This window comes from Sceloporus undulatus, chromosome 6 (genome assembly GCF_019175285.1).
Source record: "Sceloporus undulatus isolate JIND9_A2432 ecotype Alabama chromosome 6, SceUnd_v1.1, whole genome shotgun sequence".
Classification (NCBI taxonomy): Eukaryota; Metazoa; Chordata; class Lepidosauria; order Squamata; family Phrynosomatidae; genus Sceloporus; species Sceloporus undulatus.
In genome coordinates this window covers 79,118,011-79,137,970 of record NC_056527.1, presented here as the reverse complement: position 1 = coordinate 79,137,970, position 19,960 = coordinate 79,118,011, and the positions used below count along the sequence as shown (strand labels likewise).

At 41.3% G+C, this 19,960-nt stretch overlaps 1 protein-coding gene across 1 annotated transcript in view; it reads right to left on the bottom strand.

The window, feature by feature from the left end:
• THNSL2 (threonine synthase like 2) overlaps window positions 1-8,290 on the bottom strand; it is a 24,428-nt gene extending 16,138 nt beyond the window's left edge. Inside the window, exons 1-4 of the mRNA XM_042473606.1 lie at window positions 8,093-8,290; window positions 5,192-5,432; window positions 1,614-1,808; window positions 6-127 (exon numbers count right to left, since the gene is read on the bottom strand). Coding sequence (XP_042329540.1) covers window positions 6-127; window positions 1,614-1,808; window positions 5,192-5,414 — 540 coding nt within the window. The 5' untranslated portion in view covers window positions 5,415-5,432; window positions 8,093-8,290. The remainder of the gene's footprint in view (window positions 1-5; window positions 128-1,613; window positions 1,809-5,191; window positions 5,433-8,092) is intronic.
• Window positions 8,291-19,960: the final 11,670 nt, after the last annotated feature.

The following is a 19,960-nucleotide window of genomic DNA, read 5'->3' as shown; positions in this document are numbered from 1 at the left end:
ATCACAGTTGTCATTTGTAGTTCTTGGACTTTGCTGCAGAGACCATGGGGCAGCAGAACAAATATGTCCACATTTTTTTCACCCCGAACACTTTCAATTGCTGAACTGCCCGTATCTCCTGAAGTTCCTGTTTAAAAAGCAATGAAGTTGACACATATATAAAACAAATGAATGGCAGTCTGGAAAATGAGCTCTGAAGAAGACACTCTCCAGTAGCATTAAAACATTTGACACACAAACACCAAGATTTAACTGCCATATTAAAAATGGGATCTACTTTTAGGTTTCTTTCTTTACAGTATTTTAAATGATAGTTAGTTTGCCTTTTCTAACCCTGTGACTGTCTTTCCATTTTTCTTGCTGCTCATTTCCTCAACTCCTGGCACTTCCACTACGACTCAACTTGTGAGGGGTAAAGGAAGGTATGGCGAGAACAGAATGGAATTTTGTTGCAAAAGAAGGCAAGATTGATGCCTGAAAGCTATCTTGCCTTCAGTTCACTCTGTTGCTCAAAATAGATTGGAAAGCACGGAACCTTTCCTTACTCCTTTGCAATGCCAGATCGGTCAAAAATAAAACTCATATTATTTACGATCTACTTATAGATGAGAAAGCTGATCTGACTTGCTTCACAGAAACCTATCACCTGGGTGCAGGCTCTCCCAGCCGGGTATGCTGTATGTCAGCAAGTAAGAGGAAGTAGGCGAGGGGGTGGAGTGCCCAATCTCACCTTAACCAGGATACCTATTTGAAAAACAGACCACTTCGAGTCTAGCCTAAGGACTAGAGATAGATTAGGGATTCTGCTAGTATACTATCCACCCCATTGTCTAACAGACTCCTTAACTGAGCTGACACAGTTGGTCTCAAAGTTGCTGTTGGAGCCACCCAGATCTGTAGTCTTGGGCGACTTCACCATTCCACTCGAGACCAATTTAACAGGTGTGACCCGGGAGTTCATGGAATCCATGACACCCATGGGCTTAACTCAGCTAGTCGTTGGGCCTACACATTGTGCAGGCCATACACTTGATGAGGTCTTTACGGAACAGCAATATCCGTGGGCGGAGGAATTAATACCTCAGCATTGTCATGGATGGATCATTTCCTGGTTATTTGATATACTGTAATTATTTAGCAACTGCTTGCAAAGACCTTTGCAAGGAGTTGCTTGACCAATGTATTGATTTTGTGGTTAAATTTGATTTTTTTTAAAAAAGAAGGACCTAAAAAAGCAGCAGTGGGGGGGGGACATATCTGGGGAGGGATGGTACACACCCCTCTATCATTTGTCCCTCTCCTTTGTTCCCACTTATTGGGCATGCTTCAGAATTGATTCTTGGGGGGGGGGGGGACCTTTTTATATTGTTTTGGAAACCCCCGTTTTTTTTGCATTTGCCCCAATTCTTTCCTCCTGGAATAGCTCAAATGAGGATTGGAAGCGGTTTCAAATGGGAACGAGGGTCATATACCCCGAATCCTGCTTCAGAGCAAACTGCAGTGGGAATGAGCCCTCTGTGTATATTTCTGGGCCAGGAAATGGAAGTGAGAAATGTGTGTTGAATGAATCCAGCTAATGTAAATTTGCCCATCAATTCCAACTGCAAACATACCCACTAGGATTGTAACATGCTTCTTCCTTTTCTTCAGAAAATATTGGAGGAACTGCCCAGTACACGACAAGGATAGGTCCTTAAAAGCATATGTTGCGCCATGCCACAGCTCTAAAACATTCAAGCCATTCTTTAATCTTGATAGATGGACAACTTCTTTGTGTTTGAACCTGCTGAATGCCCTATCAATCAGGTCTGAAGGAAGATCAAAAGTTTTAATTAATTAGGCTAAGACCATTCCAAAAATGCATTTACAATCTCTTTGGTGACATACTTCAAGGCAGCATTCTTACTGAGATGAAACCACACTGTGTTTTTGTTTGTTTTTCAAATGCATAACAGATATTTAAGGAGCCAAAAAAAAAGATTGATTAAAAAAAACAACAACAACACTGTGGACACAAAAAAAACCTGGGATTTCCTCACACAACTCCCTTGTTGCAACACCTCTGCTGCCTGCCAGTCTGATTCCAAACAGAATTCAAAATGTTGATGATGACCTACAAAGCCCTATATGGCTCAGCCCATGTTATCTGACTGTATCATCTAATAAGAGTCTGTCTTGAAAACTTCTAGGATGCCCTACTTTCTGTCCCAAATACAGTGGGTCCTTATTATACGTTGGGGTTTGGTTCCAAGATCCCCCATGGATAACAAAATCCATGGATGCTCAAGTCCCATTAAATATAATGACATAGCAAAATGGTGTCCCTTATAAAAAATGGAAATTCAAGGTTTGATATTTGAAATTTATACTTTTTGGGAACATTTTCAAACCATGGATACTTGAATCCGTGTATAAAAAATCCGTATAGGATACAGGTGGTAGGAACACAGCAGAAGGTCTTCTTGGTGACCGCTTCCAGGCTCTGAACTCCCTTTTAAAAAGAGGCTAGACCGGCATCTTCCTTTGTATCCTTTTCTGAGCAGTTGAAGACCTTTTTCCTTCAGTAGGTCTTTGATGGTTGATTATTCAGGCGGCGGGGAGGGGAGGACTCTCATGAGCTATTTCTTCTTTTCTTCTTAATGGTTTGCTTTTAACTGCTGTTAATTTTATTGATAATTTAATTATATTTTAAACATTTTGTATAATACAGTACAAACATTTTTAGCTGTACCTGTTTTAACTTTTGTAAGCTGCCTTGAGCCCCAGACTGGGGAAAGGCAGGATATAAATAAATATATAATGATAATAATTTGAAACATAATCCTCTCCTCCATAGACCACCATCAAGCCTAAAAAGGAGGAGAACAAAAAAAAGCAGAAGAAGAGAACAAGAAAACACCCCAGTTCTCCAGTCAGAGGCATGGATTGTTTCCTCAGCATGGCACTGGGTTTCTAAGCACCCCCATGACTAAGAAATTGACACTAACACAAATTTATTTTGGGCCAAATACCAGCGTTCTCTGTGACATGGATCAGTGGCATCCTTGCCCAGGGTGTCACCCGGTGTGGGGAGGCAGGCCTTCTGGGGAGGTGGAACCAAAAGGGCACTCCCCCCCACTTCGTTGCTGTGGCGCATAGAATGCAGCTGCAGCAGCGAGGGGGATGCTCAGCCCTCTCAGCACACCCCTCGGCCTTCCGAATCCCATGTGGTCATTGCCACATAGGACCCGGAAGGCAGCCATTTCCCACTCCCTGGCCTTCCAAGTCCCATGTGGCTATGGCCGTGCAGGACCTGGAAGGCAGCTGTCCATCCCACCCCTGGGTTGGACTATCCCACTGGGTCCATCCCCCACCCCCCGAGGCGGTATTACACAGTGCAGTCCACACCACCCTCAATGATACCTCTAACATGGATTATAACCAAACAACTCAGGACTTTCTGACCTCATACCACAGCCCAGATTCTATCTTTCCGTCACTGCTATTCCATAAACAGAAAATAAACACAGAGACACCAATTGTATACTTAAAATCCCATCTAATCTGGTATTTTGCTATTTTTGCTGCAACAGGTAAAGGCCACACATCACTTTAAATTATGTTGTTGTTATTGTTGTCAAAACAGAATCTGCAGGAAGCCCTGTTCAGGATCAAAGCCATGACACAATGGGAAAGGGAGAAGTATGACTCTTCCTCCTCACATGATGATCCCAGTGAAAATTCCCTCTGCTGTTATTTGGTTTGGGAGGGATGCTCCCATGCAGATCAAGCTTTCTGTGGGTAGGGGAATGGGATGGGGGGGGGGGACATAGAAGAGAATGTTTAAATCCCTCTTCATTTGACACAGTCCTGAACTGGATCCAATTCTCCCGAATTCCTAATTCCAGTTTAAAACAACAAATGCAAAAACCCACTTCAACTTCAAGTAGCACATTTACCAACATGTGGAATTTGACCCTATGAATTTAATCTCTGCTACTAACATTGTTTTAGTGTAAACTCCTTCTGAGAACAGAGCCCTGCGTATTTGTTTTCTTCTACATAGATACATATAGAATCATAGAATAATAGAGGTAGAAGAGACCACAAGGGCCATCCAGTTCAACCCCTTGCCATGCAGGAAATCACAATCAAAGCATACCCATCCAGCCTCTGTTTAAAGACATCCAAGGAAGGAGATTCTTGTATTATTTGTAAAGCACAACACACATTAATGATGATTACCTTTAAAAAAAACCAGCATTAGAATGTTTCCCACTTCTGTAAGTCATCAGAGTGGTGACTGCATAGCCCTGTAGATCAGCACTAATCAAAGTGGTGGGCCACGGACTGGTACCATTCCATGTGCCATTGCCTGATGTTCCAAAGCAAGCTTTCAGCAAAGATAACTGAAGCCAATGGGCCAGTCCCAGATAGACTGGGAAAGACCAGTGGCATCATTATGGGGATGTGGACCACACCAGGTGATACCCTAAGGGTGGGGGTGATGCCACTGATCCTCAGATACCTACCTTTTGGCAGAACCAGTCTGTGGCATTCATCTGTTTCCCTTTAAAATGTTTTAAAAGATGTTGGGAGTGGGGTGAAGCTTTGTGGGAGAAAAAGGAGAGGGCCCCAGAATTTTTTTACAATTAAAATTTCAAAATTTTAAAATATATTTTTAATTTGATTTTTTCCTTCAAATTGTATTCTTTTTAATGTTTTCTTTAAAAATCACATTTTACACTATGTATATGTAAATACATTTAGGCTTGCGTTTGCAATTGTAATTTGAATATATAATTTTAATTTTGCTAGTTGTTTATGTCACAACTATTAGCATTACATTCAGTGGTATATAGCAATTATAATTTATGAGTAACATTAGTGCAAAAAGCATTACTAAGGTTTCTGTATGGTGTAAAATGGAAAAAGGTCAAGGGGTGTGACATCATGAGTTACTACACTGGGTGACACCAACCCTAGGGACACCACTGGGAAAGACAGTCCTGCCAGTCCACCAAACAAACTGCACTGGTCTAGATGTTGTTGAACTGCAACTCCCATGCATGTCTGAGCAGCATATGTATTGATAAAGGATCATGGGAGTTACAATCAAAAGCATCTGAAGGGCTTTCCAAAAATTTAATCTAAAGGTTTATAATTGTTTTTAAGGCTCTCTTGTCTCAATAATGCTCTGCATTTAGCTTACCATTTAGCTCAGGTTTAGGAATGAGTTCAGGTGAGATGAACATAGAGCACAGCTGTTTCACCAGTTCTGGATAGGAGAAGGAACTCCAGGTCTTAAGTGTGGTGAAATCCAAGACTGGGATGCTTTCAGGCATAAAAAGGCCACCGTCTATTGCATACCCAGAAAAAAGAGCACCTTCAAAATCAGTACTTCCAGCACCACCTCGAGTGCTGACGTATCTCATATTTTTGTCTTCAAATCCCTGCAACAAACACAGTTGTTACAACAAATTATCTGAAGGACAGATGATCTTAGTACTATTAGCCCATTTCATGTCAAATAGGCATCTTTGCCCTTTTAATGATAGATGCCTCTAGCAACTAGAAACCAGGTCTGGCAATTCTGCATCAGTGCTGAGAACGAGGTAAAATCTATTCATCTGAAAGCAAAATTCAGGAAAGAGGGTCCACAACACACTGAATGAAAATTCCCAGGGGTAATAACTCAACTGTGGTCTAATCCACACTGCAGAAATAATGCATATTGACACCTCTTTAACTGCCATGCCTCAATGCTATGGAATGCTGGGATTAGTAGTTTTACGAGATATGCAGCCTTCTCTGTCTCTGGTGGCACAACAAACTACAAATCCTAGGATTCCATAGCATTAACTATGGCAGTTAAAATGTTGTCGAACTCGATTATTTCTGCAGTTCAGATGCAGTCAGTGGAATGTTAGTCCCCCTCCCCAATCTTTTCATTATGGCTTTTCACCATTTGTTCGACTTATAATGCCAAAACATCAGAAACATTACATTACAGGAGGCAGCCGTTCTTAAGACTGAGGTCCAATGTTCAGTAGTTATCAGTGTAAGAATACAACCGCTTCCATACTAAATGGAAACCTTTACTGTGAACTTGCGTGACATCAGTGTGAACTTGCTTGACATCAATGTACATTTTCAGATAAATTTTATTTGCACAAACCGTCATAAAAATTATGTATTTACTTATGAAAATATCTATTTGTTGTTGCTGTGTGTCTTGAAGTCATTTTCGACTTATGGAGACCTTAAGGCAACCCTATCATAGGGGTTTTCTTGGCAAGATTTGTTCAGAGGAGGTTTGCCATTGCCTTCCTCTGAGGCTGAGAACATGCAACTTGTTCAGGGTCACTCAGTGGGTTTCATGACCGAGAGTGGAATTGAACCCTGGCCTCCAGAGTCCTAGTCCAAAACTCAAACCTGCCATATATCTGGGGATCTCAGATACACAGAAAATCATAAAAGCATAAAATCAAATCATATTAGAACAATAAATAACAGGAACAATAATTTTATAAGAAATTAAATGATTTACCATTTAAAGCCTGACCATTTAAAACCAGATAAAACCAGTTAACATAATGCCAACCACAGCACATGTGTAAATTGGATAAAATCAGTTATGCCCTAAAGACTTTAATAAAAAGCCACGATTTGACTTGGCACCAGAATGACACCAGCATTGTTACTAATAGGGCTTCCAAGGGGAGGGTCAAAAAGATGTTTTGCAGAAATAAACCCCCAATCTCCAGAAGCTGAAATCTGTTGGTTTGCATAATTGTGTACTGCCCTGGCCTTGAGTTGTTTGGGGTGAATGCAGGGCAGCTGTTTTATCACATAATTTCCATTTTGGAGGGGCCAAATGGGGCAGCAGCCACTTAGAATCATAGAACTGGAAGAGACCACAAGGGCCATCCAGTCCAACCCCATTCTGCCATGCAGGAACTCTCAATCAAAGCATCCCCATTGACAGATGGCCATCCAGCCTCTGTTTAAAGACCTCCAAGGAAGGAGACTCTATCACCCTCCGAGGGAGTTTGTTCCACTGTCGAACAGCCCTTACTGTCAGGAAGTTCCTCCTAATGTTGAGGTGGAATCTCTTTTCCTGCAGCTTGCATCCATTGCTCCTGGTCCTAGTCTCTGGAGCAGCAGAAAACAAGCTTGCTCCCTCCTCAATGTGAAATCCTTTCAAGTATTTAAACAGGGCGATCATATCACCTCTTAACCTTCTTTTCTCCAGGCTAAACATACCCAGCTCCCTAAGGCATTCCTCATAGGGCATGGTTTCCAGACCCTTCACCATTTTTGTCGCCCTCCTTTGGACACATGGCTCCAGTTTCTCAATGTCCTTTTTGAATTGTGGTGCCCAGAACTGGACACAATATTCCAGGTGGGGCCTGACCAGAGCAGAATAGAGTGGCACTATGATTTCCCTTGATCTAGACACTAAATCAAGGGAACTTTTAAGATCAGTTGTAGTAACAATGTTTCACAGCAGTAAAGTCTGCTTGCTCTGTACAGTATTTCACTTTTCTTGCAGTGCAGTTTTCAACAGTCGTCCTTCAAAAATCCCATCAGATGTTGGTCAAAAGTGCTGACAATCAAATGTGACAAATGTGCATCTAATAATAATAATAATAAAAGAACATTGCTGAAAAGCAGTAAATATGCAGCCTCTGCCCCAAAATGTGTCCACATATTATTATTATTATTATTATTATTATTATTATTATTATTATTATTATATATATTAAAAATATTAATATCTTATTGTTGTTAATATCTTGTTAATATCTTATTATTAATATCTTATGGTTGTTATTAATATATTGTTAATGTTTTATTAATAATATCTAATTATTAACATTAATATAATTAATATTAATATAATAATAATAATAATAATATTTATATCCTGCCCTTTTCCCAAAACTGGGACTCAGAGCTGCTTACAAGATTAAAAACAGTGCAATTAAAAACAGAGAAAAGAATTAAACCATTACAATATTAAAACAGGCTGCCTTTAAAAAAAAGGAGAAAAGTGTTTAAAATACATTTTAATTAAATGCATTGATAAGATACTTCTCTGGATAGGTACCAGCTGCTAGTTTATTCAGATGGTAGCGTTGTTCTGATCTGCTCTGAGTTCTTGCAGGGATTCCCAAACTTTGGCCCTCCAGGTGTTTTGGACTTCAACTCCCAGAAGCCTCACTAAGCATGGCCAACGGAAAAGAATTCTGGGAAGTGAAGTCCAGAAATCCAGAAGACTGGGCTGGACCGCTGGCCCCGGAGGAGGGGAGCCGAGGAGGACCTTATTACACGAGTCCTATTAAGTTTCGCCTCCTCGAAGCCCCTCGCCCCATTCACTGCTCCTGATTGGTCGACCCAGGAGAGACGCCACAGAGCGAGGAAAAGAGGAGAGAGCCTCTCCCGCGCCGATATTCCGGGTTCTCAGTGGAGGGAACTGAAGACCCACCTGTTGCATCTGCACTGTCTGCAGAACTAATCCGTTTTGATACCGCTTTAACTGCCATGGCTCAAGGATATTGAATTTTGGGCATGGCATTTTGTTGCCCTATATGGCTTAGGTCCAAAATAATAATAATAATAATAAATAAAAACACAGAAATAAAAATCCAGTTTAAGATTGCTCTAATTGCCCTGGCTCAATGCTAGGGAATTCTGGGAAGTGTAGTGTTTGTAAAGCATTGAGCCTCCTCTGTCATAGAGAGCTCTGGTGTCACAATAAACTACAATTCCCAGGATTCCCTAGCACTCAGCCAGGGCAGTTTCTGAATTATTTCTGCAGTGTGTTTTGTACCTTAGTTACAGACTGTTTGAGAGGCTGTATGATTCCAAAACACACTGCAGATATAATCCAGTTTGAGACCGCTTTAACTGCCCTGGCTCAGTGCTATGGAATCCTGGGACTTGTAGTTTATTGTGGCACCAGAGCATTCTGACAGAGAAGGCTAAAAGTCTCACAAAACTACAGTTCCCAGAATTCCATAGCATGGAGTCATAGCAGTCAACCTGGATTATTTCTGCAGTGTGTTTTTGGACCAATTATGCCTTCCTTTCGCCGGCAAACAAAACAGCTTTATTCAGGCAGTCTTTTAATACATACTTATAGAATACAAACCAGTTTGAGACCACTTTAACACTTTAACCCCATCAGTATGTATGAAAAGCCTGCCTGAATAAAACCTTTTATTCAATAAAAACAAAACATGCTGCAGAAATAATCCAGGTTGAGACTGTTTGTTATATGGGATGGGTATTGTAGTTTTGAAGCATGTCATACTATATTGTTTTTATTTAACGATTTAATTGTTTTAGGAGCCCTAGTGATGCAGCGGTCATCAAATGCCTACACTGCAGCCACTCACAAACCATAAGGTTGCATTTTGGCTTGGTCCAATCAAGGTATCATTGGCCTGTACAGACAGGCCAAAATAAAGCTACTTCCGGGTCACTTTGGAGGTACGCTCTTTAAATGCTGCACAGATCCTAAGAGGTGCCCATGATAAACTGTCCAAACCCCAAATTCTATGGTAGTGAATTTTAGCCTATTGTCTTTGGCAGGTTTTGCCTTTCTTTTTATTGCCCCGTAAATGCTTCTTTGGCTAAGTATTTATTTTCTCAGCAGCCTGCCACTACTTAAATTAGTCTTGTATAGATGTATGGACATATATGCAGGTGTAATAAACTACAATTCCCAGGATTCCATAGCACTGAGCCCTGACAGTCAAAGCAGTGTGTTTTGGACACAGATATCCTCCTTTTGTGAGTTAATGAATGAATCCAGTCCCTAGCCTTTATCTCTCTCTCACACTCTGCAGGAGTAATAACCCACTTTGAGACTGCTTTAACTCAATGCTAGGGAATCCTGGGAATACTAGTGTTTGGGACACATTGAGACTTCTCTGTCAGAGATGGCTCTGAGGCCACAATAGACTCCAATTCCCAGGATTCCCCAGCAGTGAGCAGTTTCAAACTGGACCATTTCCTCAGTGTGGATGCACCTGGGGAGGAATTCTAGGCACTGCAGTTGTGTGACTCCCTGTCAGAGATAGCTCTGGGACCACAGTGTACTACAGTTCCCAGCATTCCCCAGCACTAACCCAGGACAGTTTAGTCACTCTCGAACTGGATTATTTCCTCAGTGTGGATGCAGCTTTGGTGAGGAACTCTGGGCATTTCAGTCTAGCTATGTTTTATTTCTGCAGTGTATTTTGGACCAGAGACAAGGTGACCAGACAGCCTCCTCCTTTTCCAGGACATGTCCTCTTCTGTCAAATGTCAAAATGTCCTCCATTTTGATCATGCCTAAGAAACATGCATTTATATGAACATTTTTTAAAAATCATCAATTTTTTCACATGTCCTCCATTTATTAAAAATGTGTCCTACATTTGTCTCCGTTTGGAGGTGCTGACTTATGGCAACCCTATCTGTGCTGCATATCAAAGAGACATTGTAAAACCCTTGAGTCTGAGGGACTGTTGACCTCACTAGAGCTCAGCCAATCCTTGAAGCTTGTGTTCAGTTACTGGGTCTTTGTGACATCACAGAGACCATGGCTAAAGAAGGACTTGCATTGCTTGGCAGGCTTCAGAACAGTCCAGCCCACAGACCAGGATGCATGGCAACTGGCAGATGAGCATGAGAAGGCAAGTCCCTAGTGACTTGCTAAGCAGGAGCTGGGTCTAAGGACCCGAAGCCAGTGTAGTTCCTTGACATGACACTGGCTGGCGTCGGGCGACAGACCCGGCAGAAGCCTGTTGACGGAAGCTTGGTGGATATTTGTGGGTTGAAGCTGGGGCGTGTCTGGGAGTGAAAGGAGAGTGTCTGAGAGCCAGCGTTCATATGTGTGAATGCTTGTGTGTGTGCGTGTGTGTGTGTGTGTTTGTACTTCAGGTTCTGACAGAAGTCCGGATCTATGGATGCCACGTGTTCAGAAGGTAGCGGAAGCTCCCTTCCAGACACAAAGTGAATGTGATGAAGCTGGTGGATGCATGTTTGAATGTGAGGCAGAGAATGTGGTTGAGGTGAATGCATGTGTGTCTGTGAATGCATCCAGGCTCTGACGGAAGTCCGGATCTGGTGCAGGCGTGACTGGGGACAAGTGTTCAGAAGGTACCGGAAGCTACCTTCCAGACACAGAGTGAATGTGATGAACCGGTGGATACTTGTGGATTGAAACCGGTGGATGTTGGCAGGCAGAAGTTTGGGGATGAAGTCACCGACAGAAGCGGGTGGATATGTCTGTTGGGATGAAGCTGGGGGATGGTTGCTGATGAGCCAGCCCTCTTAGTTTGTTTGTATTTCTCTTCCAGGGATGCGACGCTTCTTCTGAAGGTGCGACCATCCAAAGGATCCTGTGGGAAGGCTTCTTGTTGAATCAAAGCAGCTCTGGGACGGGTGAACATGAGACGCCCTGTGAAATCTGTGTAGAGCCTCCTGGTTTCACTGGTGGACAAAGACTGAAATAACGGTATAGGAAATAAATCTAGAACTTCCTTGAAGGCTATTTATGATACTGTAGTTGAATAAAGAATGTTTGACAACAAATAAAACCTCTATTATTTATTTTTTGTAAAATATTGTTATTATCATCATTACCTCGCCAATTTGGTAGGTCAAATGCCCTGCCAAAGGAGCTTGAGTGAGATGAAGAAAGACTAGGGGGCTGCGTCTGGGTTTTGTAAATGAATCGTCTTTAAAAGTGCCAGCTGTCTTTTTGTGAAGACTTTACTTGGGCCAGCCATGGAGTTTGGCTATCTGTTGAAGCACATTTAAGTCAAGCTTCTTCCTAGGGGTTAAAATGTATGTAACTCAACTTGAAAAGAGCCAGTCTGGTGTAACAGTTAGAGTTTTGGACTATGATTCTGGAGACCAACGTTCAAATCCCTTCTCAGCAATGGAAACCCACTGGGTGACCTTGGACATATCAAACTCTCTCAGCCTCAGAGGAAGGCAATGGCAAACCTGACTCTGAAAAAATGTTGCCAAGAAAACCCTGGGATAGGGACACCTTACGGTCGCCATTAGTTGAAAACGATTTAAAGGCACACAGCAACACCAACCACAATGTTTCCATGAATCCTGTGCTTGGAGAAAGGTGGAGAGAGTTGGTCTGTGATGGGTGTGCCGTAATTATGTCTTGCTATAACTGTGTTATTACTGCTATTTAAAAAGTGGCGCTTTTAAAAAAAATCAAACCAATCCCAAAGCCGAAGGTGGGACATGTCATGTGGGGCAGTGATAGTGGCAGATAGAAAGTGTGCAAATCACAGTGCAAGTGGCAAGGGTGTGATGCACAATGTCAACCAATCAGCTATCATTGTCAGTACAGCTGCAGCAGTTTTTGAACGGTATATTCCAGCATAATGACATGGCGTGATAAGCTCCTCTTTAGCATCTAGAGAGAATGTACTCCAATAAAGTCCTATTAACAAAAAGTGTCAGCTGTAGTACTATAAACATGAACATGTACTGGCATACAGACTTTGTGTGTGTCTGTGTGTACATACATTTAGAGCCTTTGGGGGATTTTATTGTTCCCTATGTTTGGATTTCAAATTCCCAGCATCTTTGTTGGAATCCCTGCATACTTCCTCCCCCCTTTATTTTCTTTCAATTAATTTTCCTCTTTGGAAGGAACGGGAAGTTATTCAAAGTCTCGTCATCTGATTCTGATAGATTGCAACAGCGATTCTTCTTCTGTAAATAAGGAGACAAGGCTTTAGTGAGTTTAGTGCTCCTGTGCAACTGTTGCAGGTTTATTATTTCAGTGGCTGTTTTCTAATTCCAGGTAGGTTTTCCATTGCTGAGTCTTTTGGAAGAAAAAGAGAGAACTAGACACATGCCTGTCTCCTTTGGTTTTGTGAACACGCTGCTTCTCTGTTATTAGAGAATGGAGTGAGTCTGTGTCATCCAGTAGGTTTCCATGGCTCTCCAAAATCCTAGTCCAGGACTCAATACACTATACTACACTAACTACTTTTATAAAACCTTAACTCTCGCCTTCACCTGATACCTGCCTTTTGGGCCAGTCTGTACCTTGTCTATATTACAATACTGTACTCATTTATACGGTTATCTACCCCTTCTTGGCTATAGGCAAAATTCTTATTCCTGCCTTTGTCCCCCAACAACCAACATTAAAATTGAACTTGTCACTTCATCTCCATACCCCCAAGGTTTTGAATTTCCATTGACATGCTCAGATACAACTGGTTTATACAGGTCTGTCTCTGGACTCTTCATTCCACCTGATGCATCTGAGGAAATACGCTCAATCTATGAACTGCCATGCTGCCAGCTTCTTTCTTTCAATTAGTCTCAAAGATGCTATAATATCCCTGTCAACCAGACAATGGGGAAATTGAAAGAGTTAAAGAGTTCTCATACCATAGATCAAGCATTGATCAGAAAGGAAACTGCAGCCAAGAAATCAGAAGAAGATTAGGAATGGAAAGGGTAGCTATGAAAGAACTAGACAAGGTCCTAAAGAGTAAAGATATGTAACTGAGCACTAAAGTAAGAATGCATTTATATTAAGATTTTTTAAAAACCCTGAATTTTTTTCACGTGTCCTCCATTTAATAAAAATGTGTCCTACATTTGAAAATGTTGTCCTACATTTGTCCTACATTTGTCCCCATTTGGAGGTCCTGACTTATGGCAATCCTAGGTGTACTCCAGTGCCCCTGGATGTGTAACCATGAGTTTTATGAGCACATTTATTACAGGAACTACCTGCACATAGTCTTATCTCTGCCTCTGTTGTGCCAAGATTTGGGGCATACTGTAATCTCCTTGAGCTAAAATATTGTTTCAGTGGATGATTCAGTGTTCCCCTTTGTTCTTTGAAACATACTGGATTAGATCTTACAAGCAGCAAATAAATCAACAGGCAATACATTGCCCCTATCATATATTATCTATGTGAGGTTTTACATATGCATGATAAACCCTGAACATGTATAAAGGTTTATCATCCCACCCCCCTATGGCATAATCCATTCTCTGAGTTAATAAAGTCAAGGAGACCCATGGGATGAAAGACATGTAGAATTTGAAAAGACCTTTGATGCCACTGACTTAAGAGGTCACTAGAGTTTCTGCACAAGAGGCTGTAAAGGAGACACCTCAGCAGCAATGTTTGTTCTGAGACTAAAGGGCAAGAGCCAGGATGAGACCAATGTACAGAGCCAAAGGTCACTGATGGGATGGATGACTAGGAAAGTCTGCTCACGCAGTTTTCTGCCCCGAGAAGTTGTCATCAGATGCCTTCCGTGGCTATAACTGCATTCACACTGCAGAAATAATCCAGTTTGACGCCACTTTAACTGCCATGGCTCAATGCTGTGGAATTCTGGGAATTGTAGTTTGCTGTGGTCACAACAAACTACAATTCCCAGAATTCCACAGCATTGAGCCGTGGCGGTTAAGGCAGTGTCAAACCGGATTATTTGTGCATGAGGCAGTGCATCCACTCCACATCTTACTCTGAACTATGAAAGAGCTGTTCAAAAAGTGCTATTTGAGGCATAAAGTTCTATCACGTCAGATAACACCTTTTAAGTCTGGAATAAAACCTGGAGTGGATTCAGCACCCCACCAACTTGGAAGCCACCATTAGTTTCAGGAACAACACTACTGGGAGATGATCTCTATTGGATGGGGAGTTTTTCCCTTTCTGCAATTGCTGTTTTATTTATAAATGCACAAGTACAGTCTCGGCATAGACAAAAACGTACCTCTCAAAGGCAATTACTTACAAAATAGCGAGCCAGCTACCCTACACCAGATACCCAAAATGTTCTCAGTGCACAATGATCACTAGATTTAGACAGGTGAATCACTGCAGCTCAAGTGGTGCTTTATGCTCAAATTCTTTGCAACAGCAAAATAAAACAAGAGCCTGGAGGTCAAGGTAACATTTCCCATTTCAATAGTTGACATTCCCACATTTCACAGATGAAAACTTGGATTTTTGTGTGGTCAAGCAACATCACAGTCTGGTCAACAATGTTATTTGCCAACAATGGCAAATGTTATTAATGAGGAAGAAGAACGCACATGGCAGAGTAAAGTATTTGCTATGTAACTGGCATAGTAGGTTTCTTCTTTTCCTAGAGAGTTTAAATATTATAAAATGGAGAACTGTCCTCACCAGTCAGTTACACTGTGGAAACTTTAGTGTAAGTCCATTGGTTAGTCCCAGCTAGTGTAACAACTGCATACCCTCCAAGAGATCAAAACCACGATACACACGGCCAAACAACATCAGAGAGTGGTCAGGATGACAAAGGTTATGAATGATAGAACCTGTCCTGGTCATCAGGGGTACACAAATGGGGGCATCTTTTGAACCCCATTTGTGTACCCCTGAATTCAAAGGAGAACTTGTAATAACAGTGAAGAAGATCAAACAATGTAGGAGAGGCTGCAGCAGTTTGCTTTTGCCTGGGTTTACAGGGAAGAGCAAGATCTTACCCTTCAACTCCTCTCCCCTCTATTGAGTGTAAATAATTTTTATACAGTGGTGCCTCGGGTTACGAAATTAATTCGTAAGGCGGCCGCTTTCGTAACCCGAAAAGCCTTCGTAAGCCGAATTGCCATAGGCGCTAATGGGGAAAAGCCGCGATTCCGTGCGGAAAAGCCGAAAAAAGCACCAAAAGTTTTTTCGTAACCCGAAAAAACATTCGTAACCCGGAACAATGATTCCCTATGGGATTTTTTCGTATCCCGAAAATTTCGTAACCTGGGTATTTCGTATCCCGAGGTACCACTGTACTTTGAACCTAGTTTGCACCAGCTGAAAGAAAATTGGGAGAAGGAGAGAGAAACAGACATTTTAAAAGCAGTGGAAGTGGGGGGAAACCGGGACTGTCCCTGCCAAATCATGATATAGAAAGGCCCTCCTCCTTCAGTGACCAAGGGCAGCTGGTGAATGGTGAGAATCTCAACAGTCTCCTAAACCTTACCTTCTGTTGAGTAAACAGGAATCTGCCTAGGATCAGAATGGTCAACTAGAATAGTACCTATTAAAACATATGCCTAAATATGGATTGAGACCCAGTGTGGTGTAGTGGTTTGAGCGTTGGACTATGGCTCTGGAGACCAGGGTTCAGTTTCCAGCTCAACCATGAAATCCACTGGGTGACCTTGGCCAAATCACACTCTCTCAGCCTCAGGGGAAGGCAATGGCAAACCTCCTCTTACCAAAACAGCCCCATGATTTGAACGCACACAACCACAACAACAAAATATGGATTGAAATAGCATTACGTAGCCTGGCACTAAAATGACTGGAAAGTGACAATTGTTCCTTTGATTACAAAATGTATATCTTGCATTTCTGCACACAAAAAAGATAGTCAAGGCATTCGAAAGCTTTCATGGCCGGCATTCATAGTTTTTTGTGGATTTTTCAGGCTATGTGGCTGCGTTCTGGAAGAGTTTATTCCTGACATTTCACTGGTATCTGTGGCTGGCATCGTCAGAGATATAGCCTGAAAAGCCCACCAAAAAAAAACTATAATCAAGGCTGTTAACAGTAATAAAATTAAAATAAATACAAATACAAATAAAATACAAAGATGGATTTGAAACACAGTTTTATAAACATGTAATGCTTGATGTTGCTTTAGTATATGGCAGAGTAATAGAATAGCATTAATTTTTTTTTAAATCACGTTAAAAGACAGTACCAAGCCAGTGAAAATTGCAAATAAATTCTCACATTTTAGGACTGTTGTGAGTCCTGCATGTTTTGAGAAGCAAAGTCCATTTCCACATGAGCTACTGCAAACATAGTTATCACCCAAGTGTTAGGCTTAAAGAAGAAATAAACTCTGTAAATATTTTTATGACTCAACTGCTTATTTTGTTACTATGGCCAGAATCCCACTGGTATAGACCCAAGGAAACTAAACTCATTGAATCAATGGGATTTCCATAAATGTTGGCTCACAGTATAAGAATTTATTCAATAGGTCTACTTGTGTTTGAATTAACCAGTAGGGTTTAGGTAAAGTATCCATGTCCACACATGTAATGTTAATGTATGTTTGAAAAGCACAAATGTTGATATCTTAGTTGAGATTCACAGTTCGTTACAGACACGGAGAATAACAATCAACACATTGACAGACTAGACCTGAAGATGTCTAGGGATCTGATACAAAACAGCAGACATGGTATTAAAATGTACGCATGGAGAGAAATGAAAAGTTGATTACTCAAGCAGTATTCAGTTTGGATTGGAAATTCTATTGTTAAATCTAAGGAACCCTGGGATTTCTAGTCCACCCTCCTGAACTGCAGCACTTGAACTCTCTACCAGAGAATTCAAAGTATTTAACTAAACAACAAATGCTAAGATTCCTTAGAAGGGAAGCCATGACAATTTTAGAAATGTTATCACTTAAGAATGGAGTCATGGCAATTAAAGTGTGGTGAAAGTGTGGTGCAGGTGCACTTTCAAACAGGGATGGTCTTCTAGAATTTGCTCAATAGGAACTCCCAATATTTCCCACTTTCTGGGATGAAGAGAGGGCATTTCCACCTTTGTTAAATGTTAAAATCTAAATTACGGTAGCAGTTGTAAAGCTGGGTTTGGTAGTGCAGCAGCTATCAGATTAAGAGTTCCAGTTCTGATTGCTGTGCATTGCCAAGCCCGACATTTCTAGTGTAGATTTTTTGCACAGCGTTTGGTCCTAAATCCATTTCATTTTCTGTTTTGTGAAAAACCACTTTAGAGATAAATAGAGAAAAATAAATAATTCAGCACGTTATTATGCTGCATTTTCAAAAATAGCCCTGACTTGAATACTAACAAACCTTCAAGCTATTTAAAGTGAATTTCTCTAACTTCACATTAGGTATCAACTGAAACATTATTCAAGTTGTAATTTTAAAAGCTGGGGAATTTAACCCTTGACAGTTAGTGTTTTGTAAAATGCATAATCAGCCAGTGATTGCATTAGTTGCATGAGATAAAGTAGGGCAAAAACATTATCAGAGTCACATAGGACATCAACACTAACAAATCTCATTGGACATATGCTTTTTGTGGACTGCAGCCCACTTCATCAGATGCAAAATCGTAACATAATAGCACGGCTCATTTGAAAAGTGACATTAATAGTAAAAGGGGCTTGGAAAATGAACTGTTTCTGAGGCTTTTCCTATGCCAATTCAGCCACGTCTGCTTAAGTTTGTATAAGAAAAGTTAATAATGCTCTCACTTACTTAGCAAAATAAAATCCAAACTTTTCAAAACCCAAATCCTTAAAAATATCCAGTTTCACAAGACATAACACATTTAAAAATGATATACCAATATCATATATCCCTCCTTTCAGAGTGCCTATATTCTTTTAAAACAAGCAAAATAGCAACAGCTATGTGTCTCTCAGCTACAGTTAAACTTTGATGACCTAGAATACTTTCCAGTATCTCCAAATCTTGCAATACCAAGTCCGCCCTGCCCTTTCCTGATACAGTTTTTTTTTAACAATCCTGAATTGTGCAACATGTGTTGTGATTGTCAAGGCTTTATTGGCCTATGCCTTACTATCACTGAGCAACGTAACTACTTCTGTTGCCCATTTTTTCAATCTTCCTTTGAAATTACACTGTGTGCTTCCCTTTTGCAATACCATGAACCCAAAGGCATGTCCTCTCAAAACCTTTGCACTCACAATAAACAAGGAAATCAGTGTTGCTCTCACTTTATCCTCACAACTATTTGAATGTTTTCCCTTCACAAGTTAGCAGCAGCAAAGTAGGCAATGCAGAGGGAGCTGTAGTTCTATGCTGGGTGTGAATTCTGCGGCCTCTGGTACTTGGTGCACTGCAGCTCCCAGCATTCTTTCTTATTGACTACACTGGTCAGTGGCGCTGAGACTTATAACAACTGGAGGGCTATAGGATTCTCACTGCTGTTCTGAGATAAGGAGCTGATTTTACCCAGCGTAACTAAGCACTGCATCAAAGGCTGTAACAAACTAACAAAGAAATACTTGCTTTTTCCATCTGTTGTGTGGAAGCATCACTCTGTGACTTCCAGAAATGAGTGACGGTATGCAAGCTTCTTAGGCTATAATCCTAAACACATTTCCCAGGCAGTAAGTGTAAAGATTGGGAAACCCGATATCAGTTATCCTGGATTATGTGGGTTTTTGGCAGACTCATCAAAACATAATTGGGTGCATTCAGGATGCCTGTGACCAATGGAGATTTAACTCAGATTCATCCTAGATTACTTTCACAGTGGGAATACCTCCTCCCCCCCCAGAGCAAGACCTTCCCCAAACCCTGAAACGGACCTGTACATTCAGTTGAACACTGTGAGATATAGTTATGACATGCATAGCATTGCATGGCACCCACAGGCATCTGATAATAGGTTGTGCCCCACCCATGTATTTAGGATTGTGTGGGAGTTCACATTAAAAGAGGATACTCTTGCACTGGGAGAAGAAAATGAACAGGCAAAGAGAGCATCTCACAGAGTAACAATCTTCAGGAAGACAGTGGTAGCTTCTGATGAAAAAGGGCCTGGGGGCCTGAACTTCACTGACTATCTAAGCTTGTCTGTTGTGGTTCTTTGACTGCTCCTGTGATCAATCACTGCTAACTTTTTCCTTTCCCATTAAATGTTCTACTGGTACCTTTATCCTCTAGTTTGGCAGCATACAGAGAATCAGGGAAAGTGTGGAGAAGGAGGAAGATGTGCAAGAATTTAAATAAAGATGGAGTTGATGATGCAAATGTATTTGGAACCATCTTTATTTCAGTGCTTGCATTGTGGACAACGGATATGGTAACAGAAGCTGTATTTCCTTAGGCTTGAGGCAGGGATGAATGGAGATCAAGGTTCAATTCTCTGCTTGGCCAGGGAGACTCACTGGGTGACCTTGGGTGAGTCACACACTCTCAGCCCCCC